General features: G+C 36.2%; 1 protein-coding gene and 1 long non-coding RNA gene across 4 annotated transcripts in view; one reads left to right on the top strand and one right to left on the bottom strand.

The window, feature by feature from the left end:
* KLHDC1 (kelch domain containing 1) overlaps nt 1-24,685 on the bottom strand; it is a 55,818-nt gene that overhangs the window by 13,353 nt on the left and 17,780 nt on the right. For all 3 annotated transcript variants that reach the window (XM_045450905.1, XM_045450906.1, XM_045450907.1), the window contains exons 5-10: nt 18,946-19,024; nt 16,978-17,061; nt 11,395-11,478; nt 10,847-10,905; nt 5,844-5,956; nt 4,347-4,419 (exon numbers count right to left, since the gene is read on the bottom strand). In XM_045450905.1, the coding sequence (XP_045306861.1) occupies nt 4,347-4,419; nt 5,844-5,956; nt 10,847-10,905; nt 11,395-11,478; nt 16,978-17,061; nt 18,946-19,024 (492 nt within the window). The remainder of the gene's footprint in view (nt 1-4,346; nt 4,420-5,843; nt 5,957-10,846; nt 10,906-11,394; nt 11,479-16,977; nt 17,062-18,945; nt 19,025-24,685) is intronic.
* LOC123583796 lies at nt 1,081-1,902 on the top strand. The gene is made up of 2 exons (XR_006705000.1): nt 1,081-1,129; nt 1,724-1,902. It is a non-coding gene; the product is annotated as an uncharacterized LOC123583796 (long non-coding RNA).

Below are 24,685 nucleotides of genomic sequence, written 5' to 3'. Positions count from 1 at the left end.
CCTTTCAACATTTATGTACACATTTTATAATCTTCTGACTTATATTTGAAGATAAACTGCCCTATACACTCCTTTAATTCTTTGATGTGTGGGTCTTCTAAAGGTCCACACATGAGGTCCTTAGGTCAAATCTTGGCAGTGGTGGCTGGAAGTGGCTTAGCAGCTAGTTGAAACCAACTGTGCCTATCCCTCTTCCAATCCTTGTTCAGTGCCGTCATGCTGGTAGCTTGAAACTGGCCATGATGGAAACCAGCAAATGCTACAAAGCTGGGCTTTTTGGTTTTACTTTTCCTGGAGAGCAGCTGTTAACCCTTTACCAGCACACCGCTGGAACCTGGGTAATCTAATTTTATGCTTCTCTTCAAAAATACCTAAATGCTGTGTTCTGCACACAGAAGGTGCTCCAAAACTCTTGATTAACAAAAGCAAATACAAAAACCAGCATTACATATTCAATTATTAAATAAACAAGTTATTTCATAAGAGTAGAGCATCTAATGTTCTTTTTGAAATGGTCTGATAGCTCATAGTCATCTCCAATTTCACAGTATTTACAAAGAATAATCTTAAGTTTTGTAAAATTCAAGATTTCTGGGAGCTCTAACTCTCAGGAAAAAAAGTATACATAAATTTCTCAATTTTAGAAGCTAAATCAAGAAATTTACAAAGTCATCACATTGACTCTTAGAGAGTTTTGATGACTTTTCTTAATAGACCAAATTGCTGCAGCAAAAGACATCCCAAACAATTACACATTACCCCTTATTACCACATAACTTATTTTTAGTACATTAATCCTTTTCACTTAACTTTAGCAAGTGCAAACAGCAGGGTTATGCACAATTTGTTAAATCAAATACTTTCCTCACACAATCACTCACACATTCAAGGACAGTTGCACTCGGGACCCAGGATAGAACTGAGCCATAAGAGATTTATTTAGGAAACACTCTGCCCAATTCTCCAACTTATATGTTAGAACATAAATTGACATAAATCTTCATCAACACCCAGATTATGTTGTGGGGTCGGGGATGGGGACTGGATAAAGGAAATGGAATATAAGGAATGCCTAATTTCCAGGAGAGAAGGCCATGTGTAACCTTGGCAACAGTCATGGGACCCAACAGTAAGTACCTAAGGCTCTATAAGCCAATACTTTATTGGACTTCTTTCACAGGGGTCCTTGTTGACAGCCACTGACACAGGCAACTAGATACGGCTTTGTACTTGGCCTTTCACCCAAGCATTGCTCTAACCACAGTGAGACCTGGAGGAGAGGGTGGTACACTGTGGAACAGTGGTTCTCAACCAAGGGTGATTTTTGCCCCCACGGGACATTTGATAATATCTGCAATGTTTTTGACTGTCACAACTCCAGGTGGGTGGGTGGGGGAATACTATTGGCATCTAGTGGGTAAAGGCCAAAGATGCTGCTAGACATCTTACACTGCAAAGGACTAATGACAAAGAATAATTTGGTCCAAAATGTCAATGGTGCCGAGGTTGAGAAATCCTGCATAGAATTACAAGAGGAGAATTGGGCCGTTCACATTTTAAAGTATAACTTGGAACAGTTTACACAAAACGTATTCAGATGTTAAGTAAACTCTCACTCATAAAAATTAGTATACATCCACATATATATGTTCTCCTTACACTAAACTGTATCCTCCTCACCTCATACCTGAAGATAGATCTGCCTCTGTCTTATCTGCCTTAGGGAAACTCTGGCCTGGACTTCATCATCGAAGAACACTGGAAAGCCTTTCCTGCCTTGATTTTGTTGACATCTAGCTTGCAACCTGATGTTTTGTCTACAGACTGATAGTTTATGTCCTCTCACAGCTGTTCTAAACTTATCACCTAAACATTCTAATAAAGCATATTATTTACATGACACATCAGCTGAATTCAAAGAAATGTCTTTACATAGCTCAGTTCTAACTAATATATTATTGATAATAGTTGTGTTGCTCTAATTACTTATTAAGGATAGAATTATAAAATAGGAGCAATTTAAAAATTAAACATATTCTTAATACCACTTTGGCCCAATATTAATGCAATCAAACAACTGTAAGAGAACTAAGAACGTCTCTAGTCCAGCTTCCTCATTTCATGGGATGAAGAAATTAATGCTCAGTTTCTTTAAGTAACTTTCCCAAAGCCAAAAAGCTAGGTAGTAGCTGAGCAAGGACTAGAACTCTGGGCTCCCATATCTTAATATAAAATTCTTTAAGTTAAAAAATACATTTCAAAAGATCCAAATTGCTAAAATAATACATTACAATGAATTTCTACACATGAAAATATAAGAATCACTTATGTAATTATGATAAACTCTAAATTTTTTGTGCATATTAATATAGATGTACACACTGAAATATATACAATTTTTTTCAGGCTTTTTTCTTAAGTAAGTTACTTCATTGTCACTTATTAAACTTCTGAAATGCATGTCATTAAGTTGACTTCACACTAGTATATATAATCTGTAGCAAAAAAATCCTTAAATACATGGCATGAAAACAGTAAAATCTATTACTAACTATAATGATTATAAATGTTCTATCAATTTCCTATTAATATATCTTTATTATACTACTCACTCAAATTAGGAAAAAAAAAAGAATTACAATACTAACGTTGTTTTCTCTGTACAGTTTACCCTTGAACAACACGAGGTTTGGGGCACTGATACCCCACAGAGCTGAAAATCTGCATGTAACTTTTGGATCCTGAAAACTTAACCACTAATAGCCTACTGTTGACCAGAAGTCTTACAAATAACATAGTCAATTAATACATATTTTGTATGTTATATGGTTTATATACTGTATTTTCACAATAAGTAAGCTAAAGAAAATGTTACTTAACAAAACAAAACAAATGAATAAACAAACTAATAAAAACCAAAATCAGACCTATGAATACAGAGAACCAACTGATGACTGACAGAGGAAAAGGGAATGGAGGGATGGGCAAAATGGGTGAAGGGATGGGGTGCCTGGATGGCTCAGTTGGTTCAGCCTCTGACTTTTGATTTCAGCTCAGGTCAGGATCTCATGGGTTTGTGGGATCAAGCTCTGCATCAGGCTCTGTGCTGACAGCATGGAGCCTGCTTAGGATTCTCTCTTCCTCTCTCTCTGCCCCTCCCCCACTCTCTCTCTCTCTCTGTCTCTCAAAATAAATAAATAAATATTTTTCAAAAATGGGTGAAGGGAAGTGGGAGATATAGGCTTCCAGTAATAGATGAATAACTCATGGGAATAAGAGGTACAGCATAGGGAATATAGTCAACGGCACTGTAGTAGCATTGTATGGTGACAGACGGTAGCTATTCTTGTGGTGAGCATAACACAATGTATACACTTGCCAAATCACTATGTTGTACGCTGAAACTAATGTAACATCATGTGTCGACTACACTCAAATTACAAAAAAGAAAATGTAATTAAGAAAATCATATGGGATGGGGCACCTGGGCGGCTCAGTCAGCTTAGCATCTGACTCTTGATTTCAGCTCAGGTCATGATCTCACAGTCGTGTGACTGAGCCCAGCGTCAGGCTCCCTGCTGAGCATGGAGCCTGATTGAGATTCTCTCTCTCAACTTCTATCCCTCCCCACGCACCTCTCCCTCTCCCTCTCCCTCTCTCTCTCTCTTAGAAAAAAAAAAAGAGAGAAAACCATATGGGAAAAAAAGAAAATCATATGGAAAATATATTTATAGTATTTTATTTATTTTAAAAATCCATATAATAAGTGGACCCATGCAGTTCAAACTTGTGTTGTTCAAGGATCAACTGTAGTCTAATAATAATATGCTCTTTCTACAATTTTTTCTCTATAATATGTCACAAATAACTAACATGTTTCTTTTTTAAAAATTTACATAAGTGAATATATCAGTTAATAAAAATAAATATCTGCCATCTATTTTATTAACATGAAAGTTATTTTCTCATTAAATTGCAATAAACCTCTTCCAAAAACAAATAACTACTAAAGCCAAATCCATTTTTGTCTACTTATTAAAAATATTAACATTATATGATACTTCCAATTTCTTAGGCTTTTCATATTTATGAGGCAAGATTATACAGTTACCTAAAAGAGTAACATTTTCAAATATGCAAATATGGATGAAAACAGAATAGACCATTTTTAACAATCAGATATAATTTGAAATGATTATTAAATTATTTGGGTAACATCAAGCTTATTTGAAAGATATCTTTCTTGATGATTTACAATTTTAAAGGCAAACACTATAAAATCAGTGCTATATTTAATACTTGATTAATTCTTAACTATTTTACTATTCTTTAAGTTCTATATTTACCTGGGTCTTGTTTTAGGTAAGTGTGTAAGTTGTTTCCAACAATTTGTTATGACATTATAAATCCAACCATCACCTGCAATATTGTGACAGTTAAGAAATTAAGATTAGGTCTTTGTACATTTCCCCCCAAATTTATCATGCTATATTTATGCAGCTATCTTTTGTGTCTATGCATATTTTCTCACAAAAATTTTCAAAGATATAGAGAGGTAGAGTGAACATGATAATGACCCCTCACATATCTCAGGTTCAAGAACTATCAAGATTTTGCTACATGTTCTCCATTTTTCTCTTTTTTGTTACTTTTGTGGCTCAGTTATTCTAAACCAAATCCTAGATCTCCTGTCGTTTTCCCCATATATACTTCACTAAACATGGCTTTTAAAAGGAGACATATTTTTCCAGAATGACAACGGCATTATCACATACATAATCACAATGCCATTATCATAGTCAACAAGATTAAAATAACTTCTAAGTATCATGTAATACCAGTATGTTACACTAAATCTATACAGGAGGAAACTGACTGGACTAAGAGTTAGGACATAGAATTTCCCACAGGTCAATGACCAAAATCAGCAAATAGGAATTAGAAATAGTAGAGCTCAAAAAGATGTTCTATTAAACAACCCCTAATGAAAAAATAGATGTTAGTTATTAGATTCCAAATCTCTTTTAATTACGAACCTTCAGATTGGAGAAGCATAATAATCTGCAATAACTAACATCCCCTGCTAGAAACCCCTGTTTCTCTAACCAGCCTCTGGAGTTTGTCTGTTGTCCAGCAGACTGCTGGATGCAAAGCTGATGCTTGATGCATTTTTGTTGAAAAATAAATACGTGTTTCCAGATTCCATATGGAATTATATAAACGAGTTTAATGGTATATAAGGTTTCTTATGAAAACACCTCTAGCCACGGAAAACTTCTGGGTTAAGAAAACATGAAACATCAACTATGTCAAACTAGGAAGTGGATACTTAGTCATTTGTCTTTCCTGATGCCACAGTTTTACTGCTGAAAAAAAAAAAAAAAACCTGCATTACAAAACCATAGCTATTGGGATCAGCAGTGACAGGAGTTTAAAAATTCTGGCTAAGCACTTTCTTTACAATTCTGGAACAGAAAGAGAAGCAACTGCCTTCCCACCTTATATTTCCAGAGCCTTCTGGGGAAGACTGTTCTAATCCCCATTCCAGCCTACACTGTACTGGGATCAAAAATCAGGAAGGCACAGAATCACAGAATATTATAGTTGAAAGGGGCTTTAATTCATCTAGGTTCAACTACCCTTTCTTTTCTATATATCTAGGAAACAGGAGAACATGGAGAGCCAAAGATACTAAAGCAAAGGGTTTTCTCATTCTTAATGCAATCATACAGTTGGGGATAAAGGTAAACCAGAAAATCTGAAAAAGAGACACCTTAAATATCAAATACAATTAAGAAAAAAGAATGAGACAATAATTGTAGGCTACACTTTAGTTGACTTACTTAATGGAATATTGTCTGCACTTAGTCCACCAAATAGAAAAAGTTTATCATCAGCTATTGGTGTTAAAGTATGCCATGACCGATGTTTGGGGGTTTCTCCATTAACAGGAATCCTGTGGCAAGGGAAAAAAAATAGAAAAATCTAGGTTAGTCAAATAAAATAGTCAAAATAAAAAGGTTTTTGATCATCTCAGATTAAAGGGGAAAAAACTGCCTTCGCTACTTTTAAAAACAGCTGATTTTATGAACTCCACCTGCATTAAGATTTTAAAAATATTCTTAAATCCTTAGATGAATTTAAATAATCTTTCCACTTAGTGTCTATTCCATCTGGTTACAGAACACAGACTGAAAATTAAAAAGTCCTAGTTAATTCACAATGCATACTCAACATCATTCTTGTTTAATCAATATAACTTCCCCAGTTTTTCAACAAAACCATTTTCATGTCTGTAACTTTTTACTGTTGGCCCATGTTTAGTTTTATATTTTCAGCTGATTTCCTTGAGGATATTATGGGATTTTGTTGTTGTTCCTTTTACTCTGGTTTACTTGCTGTACGATTTCCCAAAGTTTCTTTGCCTTAAAATGCTAGCTATTCTAGCTTCAAAATAAAAGAATGCGAGCCATTCCAGATCCAGGACAAACCTCTGAAGATTTTTTAAAAATACTGTCCTATTCTTAGAAAATTACAAACATAAGTACACAAGTTTAACTCATAATTCAGGAGGTGAGAAGGCATCATTCTTCAGCATTCTGGAATGTTCCAGAATAATAAGGGCCATTTGTGGAACATATTTTTTTCTAAAATGGAAATATTTTTATTTTTTATATTGATTATAAGAATCGTTTTGGTTACAAAACATTCAACAACCACATTTTTTTAGGGGTACCTGGGTTGCTCAGTCGGTTAAGTGACTGACTTCAGCTCAGGTCATGATCTCGTGGTTTGTGGGTTCGAGCCCCCCATTGGGCTCTGTGCTGACAACACAGAACCTGGAGCTTGCTTCGGAGTCTGTGTCTCCCTCTTTCTCTGCCCCTCCCATGCTCGTGCTCTGTCTCTCTCTGTCTCTCAATAATAAATAAATATTAAATTTTTTTTAAAAAATGTATATATTTAAAAAATTTTTTTAATGTTTATTTTTGAGAAAGAGAAAGACAGAGGTGGGCAGGGGAGGGGCAGAGAGAGAGGAAGACACAGAATCTGAAATAGGATCCAGGCTCTAAGCTATCAGCACAGAGCCTGACGTGGGGCTCAAACTCATGAACTGTGAGATCATGACCTGAGCTGAAGTCAGACACTAACTGACTGACCACCCAGGCATCCCAACAAAAATATTTTTATTTTTATTATTATTTTTTTCTATGTTTACTTTTGAGAGAGAGACAGAGGTGAGTGGGAGAGAGGTAGAGACAGAGGGAGACACAGAATCCAAAGCAGGCTTCAGGCTCTGAGGTGTCAGCACAGAGCCCAATGCGGGGCTCAAGCCCACGAACTGTGAGATCATGACCTGAGCCGAAGTCGAACGCTCAACCAACTGAGGCACCCATGAGCTCCGAAAGTATTTTTAAAAAGGAGAGTTCTCTTATAATCCTGTCCTCTAGCAAGAAGAAATAATAATAATTTGGTATAATCCTTCTAGGCTTTAATACACATATAAACATGTTTATTAAAAATACATAAATAGGATCATACATTCTATTCTGCAACTTTTTTTTCATTCAACTAATATGTTGTAGAATATTTCTATGAAGTGTAACTTTCTTTGGTAAAGGAAGCATGATGGCCCACTGGCCAAATGTACCATGATTTAAATAATCCCCAAATGTGAACATGAAGGTTGACCTCTAGTTTTTGCTTTTATAATAATGTTGTAACACACACACACTTACTGTCTTTGGGGAAACTCTGGATCAAAGCAGAAATTCCATTTTACATTTTAAATATATTGCCAAACTACCTTCCAGAAAAACTGTACCAATTTATGCTCTCACTAATTATGTTGTTACAACTTCAACACACATTGGGCATTTGTACTTATTTTTAGCTCCATTTCTTTGATTGTCGTGAAGTTGAATGTCTCTTTAAAATAATTTTTGCCCATTTGTATTTCTTCTGTGAGTTGTTCATTTATGTACTTTGTCCATTTTTCTGCTGGATTATTTGTCCTTTTGTTACTGATTTTCTGAGTTCTTGTGGATTTAGGCCCTGTTAAAAATACTGCAATATGACTTCCAGTTTGTTTTTTGTTTGTATTTTCCAATTTTTCTTTTAGCTTGGGTATAGTTTTCTATACAGAAAACTACATACAGAATATTTTTAAAAATATTCATTTATTTATTTTGATAGAGCAGAAAGAGGGAGAGTGAAAATCCCAAGCAGGCTCTGAGCTGCCAGTGCAGAGCCCTACGCGGAGTTCAAACTCACAAACCTGTGAGATTATGACCTAAGCTGAAATCTACAGTCAGATCCTTAACCAACTGAGCCACCCAGGGGCCCCCAGAAAAATTGAATTCTTAAGTGATCTTAAAAGTCAGTCTTTTCATTTAATAATTTTGGGTTTATAACCATTTTGGGGAAAACTTTCTCCATGCCAAGATTTTTAAATTATTATTATTATTTTCTTAATTTACATCCAAACTAGTTAACATATAGGGTAATAATGATTTCAAGAACAGAATTTAGTGATTTATCACTTACATATAACATCCAGGGCTCATAGCAACAAGTGCCCTGCTTAATACCCATTGCCCATGTAGGCCATCACCCCACCCAACACCCCTCCTTCAGCAACCCTCAGTTTCTTCTCTGTATTTAAGAGTATCTTATGGTGTGTCTCCTTCCCAGCTTTTATATTATTTTTGCTTCCCTTTCCTTATGTTCATCTGTTTTGTATCTTAAATTCCACATATGAGTGAAGCCATATGATATTTGTCTTTCTCTGACTTATTTCCCTTAGCATAATACACTCTAGTTCCATACACATTGTTGCAAATGGCAAGATTTCATTCTTTTTGATCACCAAGTAATACTCCATTGTATATATGTACCACATCTTCTTTATCCATTCATCTGTCGATGGACATTTGGGTTCTTTCCATACTTTGGCTATTATTGATAGCACTGCTATAAACATTGGGGTGCATGTACCCCTTTGAAACAGCACTCCTATATCCTTTGGACAAATACCTAGTAGTGCAATTTCTGGGTCATAGGGTAGTTCTATTTTTAGTTTTTTGAGAAACCTCCATACTATTTTCCAGGGTGGCTGCACCTGTTTGCATTCCCACCAGCAGTGCAAAAGGGTTCTTCTTTCTCCGCATCCTCGCCAACATCTGTTGTTGCCTGAGTTGTTCATTTTAGCCATTCTGACAGGTATGAGGTGGTATCTCATTGTGGTTTTGATTTGTATTTCCCTGATGATGAGTGATGTTGAGCATTTTTTCATATGTCTGTTAGCCATCTGGGTATCTTCTTTGGAAAAGTGTCTATTCATGTCTTTTGCCCATTTCTTCACTGGATTATTTGTTTTTTGGGTGTTGAGTTTGGTAAGTTCTTTACAGATTTTGGATACTAACCCTTTAGCTGATATGTCATTTGCAAATATCTTCTCCCATTCTGTTGGTTGCCTTTTAGTTTTGCTGATTATTTCCTTCTCTGCGCAGAAGGTTTTTACCTTGATGAGGTCCTAATAGTTCATGTTTGCTTTTGTTTCCCTTGTCTCTGGAGACAGGTCAAGTAAGAAGTTGCTGAGGCCAAGGTCAAAGAGGTTTTTGCCTGCTTTCCCCTCGAGGTTCTTGATGGCTTCTTGTCTTATGTTTACGTCTTCCATCCATTTTGAGTTTATTTTTGTGTCTGGTGTAAGAAAGTGGTCCAGGTTCATTCTTCTGCAGGTCGCTGTCCCACCACCATTTGCTGAAGACACTGTCTTTTTTCCATTGGATATTCCTTACTGCTTTAAAGAATAGTTGGCCATACGTTTGTGGGTCCACTTCTGGGTTTTCTATTCTGTTCCATTGATCTGGGTGTCTGTTTTTCTGTCTGTACCATACTGTCTTGATGATTACAGCTTTATAAAACAGCTTGAATCCAGAATTGTGATGCCTCCAGCTTTGGTTTTCTTTTTCAGGATTGCTTTGGCTATTTGGGGTCTTTGTGCTTCCATACAAATTTTAGGATTGTTTGCTCTAGCTCTGTGAAAAATGTTGGTGTTCTTTTGATAGGGATTGCTCCATGCCAAGATTTTAAGGACAATCTGCTATATTTTTTTCCTGGCACTTTTGGAGTTTCATTTTTTTTTAAATTTTTTTTTTCAACGTTTATTTATTTTTGGGACAGAGAGAGACAGAGCACGAACGGGGGAGGGGCAGAGAGAGAGGGAGACACAGAATCGGAAACAGGCTCCAGGCTCTGAGCAATCAGCCCAGAGCCTGACGCGGGGCTCGAACTCACGGAACGCGAGAGCGTGACCTGGCTGAAGTCGGACGCTTAACCGACTGCGCCACCCAGGCGCCCCTGGAGTTTCATTTTTAATGGTATTTCTATTTTGGAATAATATATGGCTCTGATTCCATATCATTACATGAACAGCTGAAGTGATACCTAAATATATTTATTCTATTGTTAAATGTATATTTTGAACCACAAAAAATATCTTTTACATACTTCATTATCTGTTTACTTGTGATGACACCAACAAACTGTTCCTTCGTTTCCTCTACTGGCCAGTTCTCAAGAATACTTAGAATAAAACCAGTACTTTTACATAATCAAGTTTCAACCTCTGGTATTCTCATGTTTTATATAATTTGGTTAAGAACAAACTCTGCATTTAAATCTGTATATTCCTTGCTTAGACATATAATCTGAAGGAAAAAGATACTAATTCAGTTTTAGAAACTCAAATTTGGATTATGATCCCAAACACACACACACACACACACACACACACACACACACACAAATGCCTTTCGATTAAAACATACTTAAATTTCAAACGTACCTTCCAGACCAAGTCCAGGTATCTAAGTTCAGACAGTGCAAATCATTCATCCTAGTTTGCTAAAATAAAAGTGTGTTAAATTAGTCCCTGTTTCACATTTTTCATGGACTAAAATTTTGGTTTTAAAATTATTTCAGGTTAAAGATAGACTATCTCCATCTTACTTATTTTTACTTATTAGCATCAGAAGTTTACATATGAAGAAACAATGCTAAGCATTAATCAAATTACTATAGAGCTACCCAATTAATGTGTCAAGGGAGAAAGGAAGAAAAAGCCTTAAACTAATAGGATTTAAGGTTAAGACATTAAGCTTTTCTGGTTATGCACAGAAGTGAAAGATTCTCCTCATTAAAATATGATTTATAAATCATGTGTGATTACTCATATATAGTCTGTTTAGGGGATGGAAGATAAATAAAATTTATTATTGAATGGTATTTTATTTACCTAGATACTTTGAATGTTCAGTTGTTCCCCCAAATCAGAAAATAATTTTTGTGAGCAGAAGCACACATAAAAATATCATTTTCATTAAAAACACTAACCAAAACACGTCCGCCAAAGATATAGCCCTTATTTCCAAGAACTGCACACGTGTGCGCGGCTCGCGGCTGCGGTGGGACTCCACCCTGCAGGCAGAGAGGAGGAAACAGAGTGCAAAACTTGAAACATCTCTAAGGAAGTCACACTCATGCTCAGTATGAGAAATACCTGACTACCTAGTCACCATTACCCCTATAATTCGATAAACACCCTGATGCAAAAGTTCATTGTAGGGACGCCTGGGTGACTTAGTTGGTTAAGCACCTGACTTTTGGTTTCAGCTCAAGTCATGATCTCACGGTTGGTGATAATGAACCCCACGTATGGCTCTGTGTTGACAGCATGAAGTCTGCTTGGTATTCTCTCTCTCTCTCTCCCTCTCTCTCTGACCCTTCCCTACTAATTGCTCTCTCTCTCACTCAAAATAAATAAACATTAAAAAAAGTTAATTGTAAATAGTAATGATTATAGATAAATACTGCTCTTCAAGAATGAAATTTACTCACCCTGATCTTTACTTTTTTTTTTACTTTTATTTTTTATTTTTTAAAATATACATCAAAATTAGTTAGCATGGGGGCGCCTGGGTGGCACAGTCGGTTAAGCGTCCGACTTCAGCCAGGTCACGATCTTGCGGTCCGTGAGTTCGAGCCCCGCGTTGGGCTCTGGGCTGATGGCTCAGAGCCTGGAGCCTGTTTCCGATTCTGTGTCTCCCTCTCTCTCTGCCCCTCCCCCGTTCATGCTCTGTCTCTCTCTGTCCCAAAAATAAATAAACGTTGAAAAAAAAAATTAAAAAAAAAAAATTAGTTAGCATGTAGTGAAACAATGATTTCAGGAGTAGATTCCTTAGTGTCCCTTCCCCATTCAGCTCATTCCCCCCTCCCACAACCCCTCCAGTAACCCTCAGTTTGTTCTCCATATTTATGAGTCTCTTCTGTTTTGTCCCCCTCCCTGTTTTTATATTATTTTTGCTTCCCTTTACTTTTTAAAGTGTTTTTCTTAGGGGTACCTGGGTGGCTCCCTCGGTTGAGATTTGACTCCGGTTCAGGTTAGGATCTCATGGTTTGTGAGTTAGAGCCCCATATTGAGCTCTGTGCTGCCAGCTCAGAGCCTGGAGCCTGCTTCAGATTCTGTGTCTCCCCTCTCTCTCTGTCCCTCCCCTGCTTTCTCTCTCTCTCTCTCTCTCTCTCTCTCAAACATTAAAAAATGAATAAAATGATGGAACAGAATAGAGAACCCAGAAATGGACCTACAAATGTATGGCCAACTAATCATTGACAAAGCAGGAAAGAATATCCAGTGGAACAAAGACAGTCTCTTCAGCAAGTGGTGCAGGGAAAACTGGACAGCGACATGCAGAAGAATGAACCTGGACCACTTTCTTACACCATACACAAAAATAAACTCAAAATGGATGAAAGACCTAAATGCAAGACAGGAAGCCATGAAAATCCTCGAGGGGAAAGCAGGCAAAAACCTCTTTGACCTTGGCCTCAGCAACTTCTTACTCAACATGTCTCCAGAGGCAAGAGAAACAAAAGCAAAAATGAACTACTGGGACCTCATCAAAATAAAAAAGCTTCTGCACAGAGAAGGAAACAATCAGCAAAACTAAAAGGCAACCAACAGAATGGGAGAAGATATTTGCAAATGACATATCAGCTAAAGGGTTAGTATCAAAATCTGTAAAGAACTTACCAAACTCAACACCCAAAAGACAAATAATCCAGTGAAGAAATGGGCAAAAGACATGAATAGACACTTCTCCAAAGAAGACATCCAGATGGCCAACCGACACATGAAAAAATGCTCAACATCACTCATCATCAGGGAAATACAAATCAAAACCACAATGAGATACCACCTTACACCTGTCAGAATGGCTAACATTAACAACTCAGGCAACAACAGATGTTGGCGAGGATGCGGAGAAAGAGGATCTCTTTTGCACTGCTGGTGGGAATGCAAACTGGTGCAGCCACTCTGGAAAACAGTATGGAGGTTTCTCAAAAAACTAAAAATAGAACTACCCTACGACCCAGCGATTGCACTACTAGGCATTTATCCAAGGGATACAGATGTGCTGTTTTGAAGGGACACATGCACCCCCCTGTTTATAGCAGCACTATAATTCAATAATTCACAAAAGTCCAAAGTATGGAAAGAGCCCAAATGTCCATTGATGGATGAATGGATAAAGATGTGGTATGTATGTATGTATGTATGTATGTATGTGTATATATATATATACATATATATATAATGGAGTACTACTTGGCAATCAAAAAGAATGAAATCTTGCCATTTGCAACTACGTGGATGGAACTGGAGGGTATTATGCCAAGTGAAATTAGTCAGAGAAAGACAAAAATCATATGACTTCACTCATCTGAGGACTTTAAGATACAAAACAGATGAACATAAGGGAATGGGCTAAATGGGTAAGGGGCATTAAGGAATCTACTCCTGAAATCACTGTTGCACTACATGCTAACTAATTTGGATGTAAATTTTAAAAAATAAAAAATAAAATTTAAAAAAATGAATAAAGTGTTTTTCTTAAATGCCTGACACTATTTGGCAAAATAAAATTTCATGTAAATTTCACCTTGAAATATATTTAGAATAAATTTTTTTTTCAACGTTTATTCATTTTTGGGACAGAGAGAGACAGAGCATGAACGGGGGAGGGGCAGAGAGAGAGGGAGACACAGAAACAGGCTCCAGGCTCTGAGCCATCAGCCCAGAGTCCGACGCGGGGCTCGAACCCACGGACCGCGAGATTGTGACCTGGCTGAAGTCGGACACCTAACCGACTGCGCCACCCAGGCGCCCCAAAATATAACTATTTAAAAATCAAATTTAAACTATTCTTTCCTCACTTCCCTTTCCCCGCCCCCCCCACCCCTGAGGTAATATTGTGAGCAAGCAGTGCACAGTGTGATAATCTCAGAGACCCTGAAAAATTAAATCTGCCCCCCTAAAACTCTTGATATCTCAAATTCCACAGTAAAACTTTCACTCTTGCTTTAAGCCAAACAGTCCTTTGTAGCTTGCTAAAACTCTTCCCATTAACTAATAACAGTTTTCTATACTTTACTTTGAACAAATACAGCAGATCTTTTCTCTGGAGAAGTTTTGTATTCGTGGGTAAAGACAGAGCATAATGGGTAGATGAATTAATGAGATTCTAAGAGAAATTTTTCTGCATAATTTCCACGTGTTCATGGTAGGAGTCTTTGTTTATGCATTTCATTCCAAGTTCTAAAAGAACCTTTTCAACATTTTCAGCACATTGGCTACTGAATGTGGGCACAAGAAGTTTAAACTCTACATTCAATATCAGAATTTCCTCGACTTTTCAGGCTTACTTGAATCACTGTCCCGAAACCAATACAGTAAGAAATTATTCAGATATTACCAATTTAACACTTAAATAAATGAGAGAGAACCTTCTGAAATGTGGTCCCCAGTCATTCCAGCAAAACATAGTTTTTATTATTACCCCACCCCTGATCTGAAATTTTGGAAAAATTATTCTACTATAAACATATCTATCATGCAACAAATATTGAATTTTTATCAAATACATCTCAAAACCACCTAAAGCTTCTGAATGAGTTCACATAATTCTAAACAAAAACAAAGAAACGGCATCTGCATTAATCTGTAACTGCATAAATAATGCGCAATGCTTATTAAGTTGCTTGAAATACTGAAAATAACTCAAAGATCCCAATTACTAACATACTGTTCTTAAGGGATAAAAATCCCATGTAGGAAAAACACCTTCAACCCTTCTATTTTACAGATCACACACTACATGGCTTTTCTGAAGGACATAGCTCTTTTATGACAGAATTAGAATGCAATTCCAATTTTTTTCAACTTTTACACCAATAATTGGTACACTCTACCATGCTGCCTTGTCTTTTGATGTTGATATTTGGAAATAATAAAGTAATTTAAAGGTGTCCCTAAAAAATGAAGAGAGTGGATTCCAGCTACAACCATGTCAGAAAAACTTTCAGATAAAATATAAATAATATAAAAACTAATTTGAAGAAATCATCAGAGAAATTACAGTGAAAATATTGGTAAATATGAACCAAATTAGGGACATGTGCATGTAAGACTACTACAGCAGGAAGGGAGGGCTATGAACTGAGGTAAGAAGGGAAAGAAGGAGCCAGAGAAAGACTTGAAGTTCAAATATAAGTACCTCAGCTCCCTCATCCCCAGGAGCACATCCTTTTTTTTGTTTTTTTAAGTAGGCTCCAGCCCAACATGGAACTTGATCTCATGATCCTGAGACCAAGAGTTGCATGCTCCATCAACTGGGCCAGCCAGGTGCCCCTACAGGAGCATGTTCTAGAAATTCGCCTTCAAATGGAAACCAATTTGACAATAAATTTCATATATTAAAAAATAAATAAATTAAATTAAATTAAATTAAATTAAATTAAATTAAATTAAAAAAAAGAAATTCACCTTCAATAGCTATAGATCCCTGATTTTTCTCTAAATAGAGGGTACAGATGCCTGAAAAAGATCTAGGATGAGTTTCAGTAGATCCATTCTCAACAATTTTCTCTGCACTTGCTTGTTCCAATATAATTATGTGAACAGAGATAAAATGCTTTTATTTCATTAACAAAAGACATAAATCTTAAAATTCTAATGTATGTATGTCATATATGCATATTAGTGGACAATTTTGGTTTTTCCTGTTCAGCATTCCATTCTGCACAGTTCTGGTGAGTTCATCAGCCACAAAATCCTGCTCCCTTAGGGTAGGCCTGAGACTTGGGCCTAAACCAATTATCCCCTTGGCAACAGGGACCAATGTAGAGAGTGGGAACATGCCCAAATACAACCAGAGTCCTTTTCTAAGACTTATATGTAGACATTGAAAGAATACAGCACCAGTAGAAAAGACTGTTTGGATAGCCAGGACCATATTCCCTCCTAAAAGAGCTGGCTGGTCTGCAGTAGACAGAATGGAGCTAGCATATAAAGAGAAGCAGAGAGAAACTAACAGAGATGGAAAACATTGTTGCTGTTGAGTAACTTGGGCAAGTTCCTGAGGCTCAAGCCCTTGGGGCTCTTCCACTGTGTGAGCCACTCCAAAACAGACTTCTCCCCATATGAAAATTCGTTATATCTTAAACCAACTTGAATTTGTGTTTGTTCACCAGCACTTGAAAGAGTATTAATAATGTATTTTTTTGTCATGCTATAACCGCATGTAGATTTCAAGAGTTTATGAAATATGGGCTTTTTAAAATTGTGGACTTCATTATAAAAGGACACTTTAAAAGTGCCATTATTAAATAAGGACATCACACTCGTGGCTAAAGAATGATGATGGAACCCTCTTTAGAAGATTTTTCTAGAAAACCTTAGCTAACCTGGAGAAAAATAGGTGATTAAAAAAAAACTACTAGTGACAGTACTCGGGGACCCCCTTAATATATAAATATAAACTCAATTGCTAAAATCCAAATAACTTAGCAAAACTGTATCCTTTTAAACTATCAATGGATATATCAATATAAAGAAAGGTAACTTTTTACAATACTTACTTTAATTTCTGGTTGGAACCAACTCCGTGTCTTTGTATCAAATATATGAACATCATTATGCCACCCCCAGAATATCTGTTCTTCCTAAAACAGAAGTTTTTTAAATATTTAAAAGCTTTTATAATTTTTAGATTAATGTTATAAATTTAATTGCATATTTACCAGTGAAATAATAGGCACCATTACAAAAATAGAGTTAAGTGTTAGCATAGTCATAAAGCTAACGCATACAGCAGTGGCTCACAAAGTGTCGCCTCCAGGCCAGTAACAGCCACCACCTGGCAACTTGTCCTCTCATAGCATTGCTTCCAGTGAATCATAACTTTACTCATTGATAACCTGCCAATCCTCTCAAGGATTGTCTCTTTTAAACTTGCAGAGGACAGAATGACATTTATATTTTGCAATCTGTTTTCCTAGAGTACATGCTCTGAATTCCTAATCTTTGCAATTAGGAACTTTAGGGGACCATGGTTCTTGTTTCCAAAGAGTTCCAACCACTTCTATTTAACCAAGCAGTTTGTTCATATAGGTCAAACTTGTGCTCACTCTCTTCTTTGTCTTCTAGGAAACAAAACTGTCAGTGAGGTACCCATTTAGCAGTTATACTATATTTAGCATCTCTGGATTGTTGAAATCCTCTGTTACTACTCTAGCTTACCACTCTGTTGGTTTTATGTTCTATGCCAGAAATACATCATTCATTTTTGGCAGGACTTGTCAAACAAATTAAACAAACTAAATGATTTACTTAATTTAAAATCTAAGAGAAAAAAATCTACTGGTACACCAGAAACTTCAGGACATGATCCTTAGCCTAACCTGTACTAGAGGAGAAAAAAAATGAGTAAAAAAATTAGATAGAAGTAATGGGGATGTATAGTTCTGAAAATTATCAGTAATACTATAAGTAGCAAAGCTTTACACATATTTTATTTTAAAACTCAAAAACCATGGAAATACACAGGGAACTTTTTAAATACCCATATACAAAAACATATACATGAAGTGTACATATATATTTATATTATAATGTACAAAAATACTATATGCTAGTAGAAGGTAAAACCAAATAGTTACTATGTATTTTGGTGCTGGGATCAATGTTGTGTTTGTTTGGTTTGGTTTAGCTTAAGATTTTATTTTTAAGTAATCTGTATACCCAACATGGGGCTTGAACTTTCAAACCCAAGATTAAGAGTCACATGCTTCACCGACTGAGCCAGCCAGGCACCCCTGGGATCAATGGTTTTTACAGTTATCTTTTAGGGGCGCCTGAGTGGCTCAGTTGGTTGAGAGTCCCATTTCAGCTCAGGTCATGATCTCTCGGTTCAAGGGTGTGAGCCCCGCATTGGGCTCTGTGCTGACAGTTCGCAGCCTGGACCTGCTTCAGATTCTGTTTCCCTCTCTCTCTCTCTGCCCCTACCCCTCTGTCTTTCTCTGTCTCTATCTCTCTCAAAAATAAATAAACATTAAAAAAATTTTAAGTTATCTTTTAAAAGGTTTCATTTTTATGTCATGTCTTATTTCATTAGTAATAGATTATTCTCTAACCAGTAAAACGTAGGAAAGGTAATGTCACTATCAATTTACTGCATTACAGAGGCCAGTCTGAGCTATGAATAGTTCTGGTGGACATACCTAAAAGGAGGTGTGTATCAGCAACAGCCATTCTGGTTATCTATGAACAAAGTTTTTCCAAGTTGTGCTAAAGTCACCACTTGTCTAACAGAAGCAGGTGTGAGTGATGAATGTAAGAAATTACTCTGCCAGTAGCCATGAAGGCTAATACCACTAGGTGAGAGAACTTCCTCCAACTGAATCTAAATCCAAAAGAAAGAAAACACATTTTTTTTTCACAGTGTCAATTATGGCAATTTAAACTGAGAAAGATTGGGCTCATTGTGTCTAGAGACTTTAAGGGGATACTAAATTTGAGGAAAATGTAAACAGTGGTTACTGTCTTACCCAAGATGCATCATGAACATCAAAACAGTCCTGGAGTTCACTGTGTCTCCTACACCCATAGCCACCAAAATATATTAATCTGAAAAACAAGTACAAGAGAACACATTTCAGATGTTCTATTTCCAGTCTGTTTGCAAAGGAGCTCATCTCTCTTTCCCCCTAGTAATCTAAACAAGCCAAATAAACTACAAAACCACAGTTTAAAAAAAATCAAGGAGAGAAGGGAAGAATCCTAAATGAACTAATGCCAGAAAGTGATGAGTTCTCAATAGGAGAGAAGAGACACACGCACAGCTGCTTTCATTCCTGGTGCAATAGCAAGAGGAGGAAGAATCCGGGACAGATAGGCTTTGTAAAAGACACCCAAAATTTTAATAGCTGCATGTAGGCTGGCATGGCAAATTAGAATCTTAAGAAAATCAGCACAGTGGGAGATTGAATCCACTTGACAAGTCTTTCACATAGTCTTCAGAGAGCTCATGGTTGGTCACCAATAGGCAATAATCTACTAAACTGAGTCTACTAATATTTGAGATCAGGACAGAAGAGCTGACGGAAATACCTCAGAAGCATACCAAGCCATTGCAGCACACAGGATGCCTGCTCTCAAAAGCCCAGAGGAGGACATACAAGGCTGAAAATGATCTCCTAAGGTAGGAAAGCAAAAGGGGGGACTGGAGAGCAAAGAGAACTCCCTAGTAATCCAAAGACCTACCAATGAGGCTATAAAACAGGGAGAGATCTTCCACGGTTCTGAGGCTTGGAACTCTGTGAAGCACAGCAGAACATCTTTGGAAAATCTGCAATGCTCAAACGTGGGGTCCTAGCAAAGGAAAGTCCTGATCTTGCCTCAAAACATCTGAAGCCAGTTGTACAATGGAATCAAACTAAAATTATAACAGCCTCAAACACAAATCAGCTACAAATGAGACTGACTGAACTCCCACTCTAGCAGCTTGAGAAAAACATAAAGGACATGTCCTTTTCTGAAGATAAATATCATTTTTTCCAATCTTTACCATTCTTTCACCCAGAATGTCTAGCACGTGGTAAAAAAAAAATACAAGATACATGAAAAGGTAAAATAAATAAACAAATAAATAAATAACCTATGATCAAGAGAGCAAAGAGTCAATATAAGCTGACCACAAGGTGGTCAGCATGGCATTTACAATAACTATGATAAACTATGATAAAGATGATAACAGACCTAGTTTGTAAAATGTGGACAAAATGCAGGAAGAACAGAACAATTCCAGCAGAGACACAGAATGATGAAAAATAACCACTAAGTGGAAATGCTGAAAATGGGGGAAAATGTAAGAAATAAAGACTTGAATAAATAGGCTTCATAGGAGACTGGACATAGCAATGGAAAATACCAGTGAACTTGAAGATAGGTCAAGAGGTTAATAAAAAGTATTCAAATTAAAACAAAGAGAAGAAAAGGGGAGGGGGGGAAACCCAGAGAGCCCAAGCTCTGTGGAACAATATCAAATAGCCTAATGTGCACTAAACAGGAGCCCTTAGAGATGGAGGGACAAATAAATGTGTAGAAGAAATACTTGAAAATTACTAAGAGGTTTCTAAAACTGATGAAAGATATAAACCCACCAACCCAAGCTCAGCACACTCCAATCTGGGTAAATACAAAGGAAACTACAAGCAGGAACATTTGTAAAAAAAAAAAAAAAAAAAAAGAAAAGAAAAGAAAAAAGTTTATTTATTTATTGAGAGAGAGAGCATGTGCACAAGTATGAGTGGGGGAGGGGCAGAGAGAGGGAGAGAGAAAGAATTCCAAGCAGGCCCCACACTCAGTGCCAACAACAACATGGGGCTAGGAGATCATGACCTGAGCCGAAATCAAGAGTTGGAAGCTTAGCCAGCTGAGCTATCCATGCTCCCCCAGGTCGGAACATTTTAATCAAATCAATGAAGAGCAAAAATAAAGAACAAATAAAGAAAAGCCAGAGTAAAAAGACATATACCGGGGAACAAAAACACGAATGAGAGTGAATTTCTCACCAGAAAAATGGAGGCCAAAAGCAATGTCATAAAATCTTTAAAGTGCTGAAAGGAAAAAACAAACAAACAACCTGTCAACCTAATGGGTAGAGAAAAAAGTCACAAAGGAAATTAAAAATTACCTTGAAATGAATGAAAACACAATAAAACAAACAAAAAAGAAAATGCAATAAAACAAAACTTATGATGTACAATGAAGATGGCACTCAGAGGGAATTTTATAGCTGTAAATGCCTACAATTTATTTAAAAGATCTCAAATCAATAACAGAACTGTACACATTAAGGAACAAAAAAGAGAAGAGCAAACTAAACCCAAAGATAACAGAAGGAAGGGTTTAGTTTAATTAAAGGGTATAAGCAAAATAGTAAATAGGAAGAAAAACAACAAACTAAAAGTTGGTTCTCTGAAAAGATCAACACAATTGACAAATCTTTAGCTAGGCTGACAAAGAAAAAAAGAGAAAACTCCAAGCACTAAAATTGGAAATGACAGAGGGGATATTATTATCAACATTACAGAAATTAAAAGGATTTTAAGAGAATACTACAAAAAACTATGCCAACATACTGGATAATTTAGATGAAATAGAAAAATTTCTGGAAAGACACTATTAGAAATGGTTTCTAAGAAATAGAAAAACTGAATAAAACTATAATAAGGAGATTGAATCAGTAATCAAAAAACCCACCAACAAAGAAAAGCCCAGGACCAGATGGCTTCAGTGATAAATGATATCAAACATTTATAGAATAATTAATACCAACCTTCTCAAAGTCTTTTTAAAAAGAAATGAAGAGGCAAGAACATTTCCTAACTCATTCTATGAGGCAAGCCAGCCAAAAACATTACAACAAAAGAAAACTACATATATCCAATAAGAGATTAATATCCAGAATAAGTAAAGAACTCCTATAACTCAACAACAAAAAGACAACCCAATTTTTAAAAACGAGCAAAGGGCTTGAATAGACATTTCTCCAAAGAAGATCTACAAATGGCCAACGGGCATATGAAAAATGGTCAACATCATTAGTCTCTGGGGAAATACAAATTAAAACCACAATGAACACTACTTCACATCCACTATGATGCCTATTATTTTTAATTTTTATTTTATTTTTTGAGAGAGAGACAGACAGACAGAACATGAGCAGGGAAGGGGCAGCGAGAGAAGGAGACACAGAATCTAAAGCAGGCTCCAGGCTCTGAGCTGTCAGCACAGAGCCCAATGCGGGGCTGAAACCCACAAACCGTGATATCATGACCTGAGCTGAAGACAGATGCTTAACCAACTGAGACAACCAGGTACCCCTGCCTATTATTTTTTAAAAAGAAAAATAAAAAGAAAAAAGAAATAAAGGAAGAAATGGCAAGTGTTGGCAAGGATATGGAGAAGTTAGAACCCATGTACAATGCCAGTGGGAATATAAAATGGCATAGTCACTGTAAAAAACAGTTTGGTGCTTCCTCAAAAAATTAAACATAGAATTACCATATGACCTGAAAATTCTACTGTTAGAATTGAAAACAGGGACTCAAACAATACTTGTAAGCCAATGTTCACAGCAGCATTATTCACAATAACCAAAAGGTGGAAACAAATGTTCATCAACAGATGAACAGATAAACAAATATGTAACAGGGCATACAATGGAATGTTATTCAGCCTTAAAAAGGAAGAAGCCCCAATACACACAACATAGTGAACTTTGAAAATATTTTAAGTGAAATAAGCCAGACACTAAAAAACAAACATTGAATGATTCTACTTCCATGAAATATCTGTAACAGGCAAATTCATGCAGGTAGAAAGTAGATTAGAGGTTACCAGAACTTGGGGCGAAGAGGGAACGGGGAGGTATTGCTTAATGTCTACAGAGTCTCTGTTTGGAGTGATGATAAATTTTTTAACTAAATACAGAAAACCTTGGTTTGACAGCATAATTCATTCCAGAAACATGCTTGTAATCCAAAGCACTTGTATATCAAAGCAAATTTCAAGAACCATTGGCTTAGTTGTGATCATGGGACAATCGGCATCATGTACTACTTGTATTGCAAGACACTGCTTGTTTATCAAGTTAAAATTTATTAGAGGGGCACCTGGGTGGCTCAGTCAGTCAAGCGTCGGACTTTGGCTCAGGTCATGATTTCGCAGTTCGTGAATTCGAGCCTTGCATTGGGCTCTGTGCTGGCAGTTCAGAGCCTGGAGTCTGCTTCAGATTCTGTGTCTCCCTCTCTCTCTGCCCCTCTCCAATGTGCGCTCTCTCTCTCTCTCTCAAAAATCAATGAACATTAAAAAAAATTTTTTTTAATTATTAGAAACGTTTGCTTGTCTTGCAGAACACATTACTGGCAATCCAAGGTTTGATGTACTGGTGATGGTTGTACAATCCTGTGAATGTAATTGTCCACTGCACTGGACGCTTACGTATGGTTAAAATGGCAAATTTTATGTTACATGTATTTTATCATGACTTTTTAAAAAGGTGTAGTAAAAAGTAAGACCCTCTCCTACTCTCAGTCACTCAATTTCCCTGCCTGGGGCAACCACTGTTACCAGTTCCTTGTATATGTGAACAAGAAAAACTTCAAAGGACCAAAAACATACTTTGTAAGGTTAGGATCAATTAAGTCTAGGACACAAAAGCACTAACCATGAGGGAAAAAATGATAAATTAGACTATATTGAAATCAGATTATACCATTTAGAGAATAAAGAGATACATGCCCAACAGAAATGTTAACGCTTATGTACCAAAATACATAGAAGAATGCTCATAGCTATATTATTCCGAAGAGTCAAAAAATAGAAATGACCCAAATGTCTATCAACAACAGAATGAATAAATACATTGCAGTATTTCATTTAATATAATAACATATAGGAAAGAAAACAAACCATAGGTACATACAACATCATGAATGAATCTCAAAAATATAATTTTGGTTAAAATATAAATTCTATAGGATGCCATATACAACATAAAAAAACAAAAATATATAAAATATAAAAAACGATAACTAATTTAGGATACCAGAAGTCAGGATAATGGTTTCCTTTAGGAAGGGGGCTGAGCATACTCATTAGGAGTGGACATAATGAAGGATTCTACAGTGTTGATGATGTTCTTTCTTTACTTGAGTGGTGGTTACATAAGTATGTCATTTTGTGATAACTACTTAAGGTATACACTTATGATTTATAATAGTCCTATAAGAATGTTCTGTAGAGCTTCAATATCTAAACTGGTGAAGTATTTATACATTAACAGATCAATGGAACAGAATAGAAAACTCAGATCCAAATACCAATGAAAATTAGGTAAATACATGATAAAGGTAGCATCTGAAATAACTGAGTTACAGACAGGTAGCCATTCAGAAAAAGATAAACCTGGATCCATATCTCATACCATTCTCAGAATAAGCCCCAAATGAATCAACAATTCAAATGTAAAAAATAAAATGACAAAAGTACTAGAGAAAAATACATTGGTGAATTAATGTATAACTTTGCAATCAAGATTCAAGATCAACAAGCCATAAAAGAAATTATTGGTAAAAAAAGAAATTATTGATAAATTTATCTAAGTAAGTTTTAACAATCTGCTTAATGCATGTAGAACACATAGTAATAAGCAAACTCAAAAGACAAATGACAAATTGGAAAAAATATATTCATACCATATCATATCATAGTCAAACACTA

Source organism: Leopardus geoffroyi, chromosome B3 (genome assembly GCF_018350155.1).
Source record: "Leopardus geoffroyi isolate Oge1 chromosome B3, O.geoffroyi_Oge1_pat1.0, whole genome shotgun sequence".
NCBI lineage: Eukaryota > Metazoa > Chordata > Mammalia > Carnivora > Felidae > Leopardus > Leopardus geoffroyi.
Note: the sequence above shows the minus strand (reverse complement) of the source record. Positions and strands in the feature narration are given on the sequence as shown.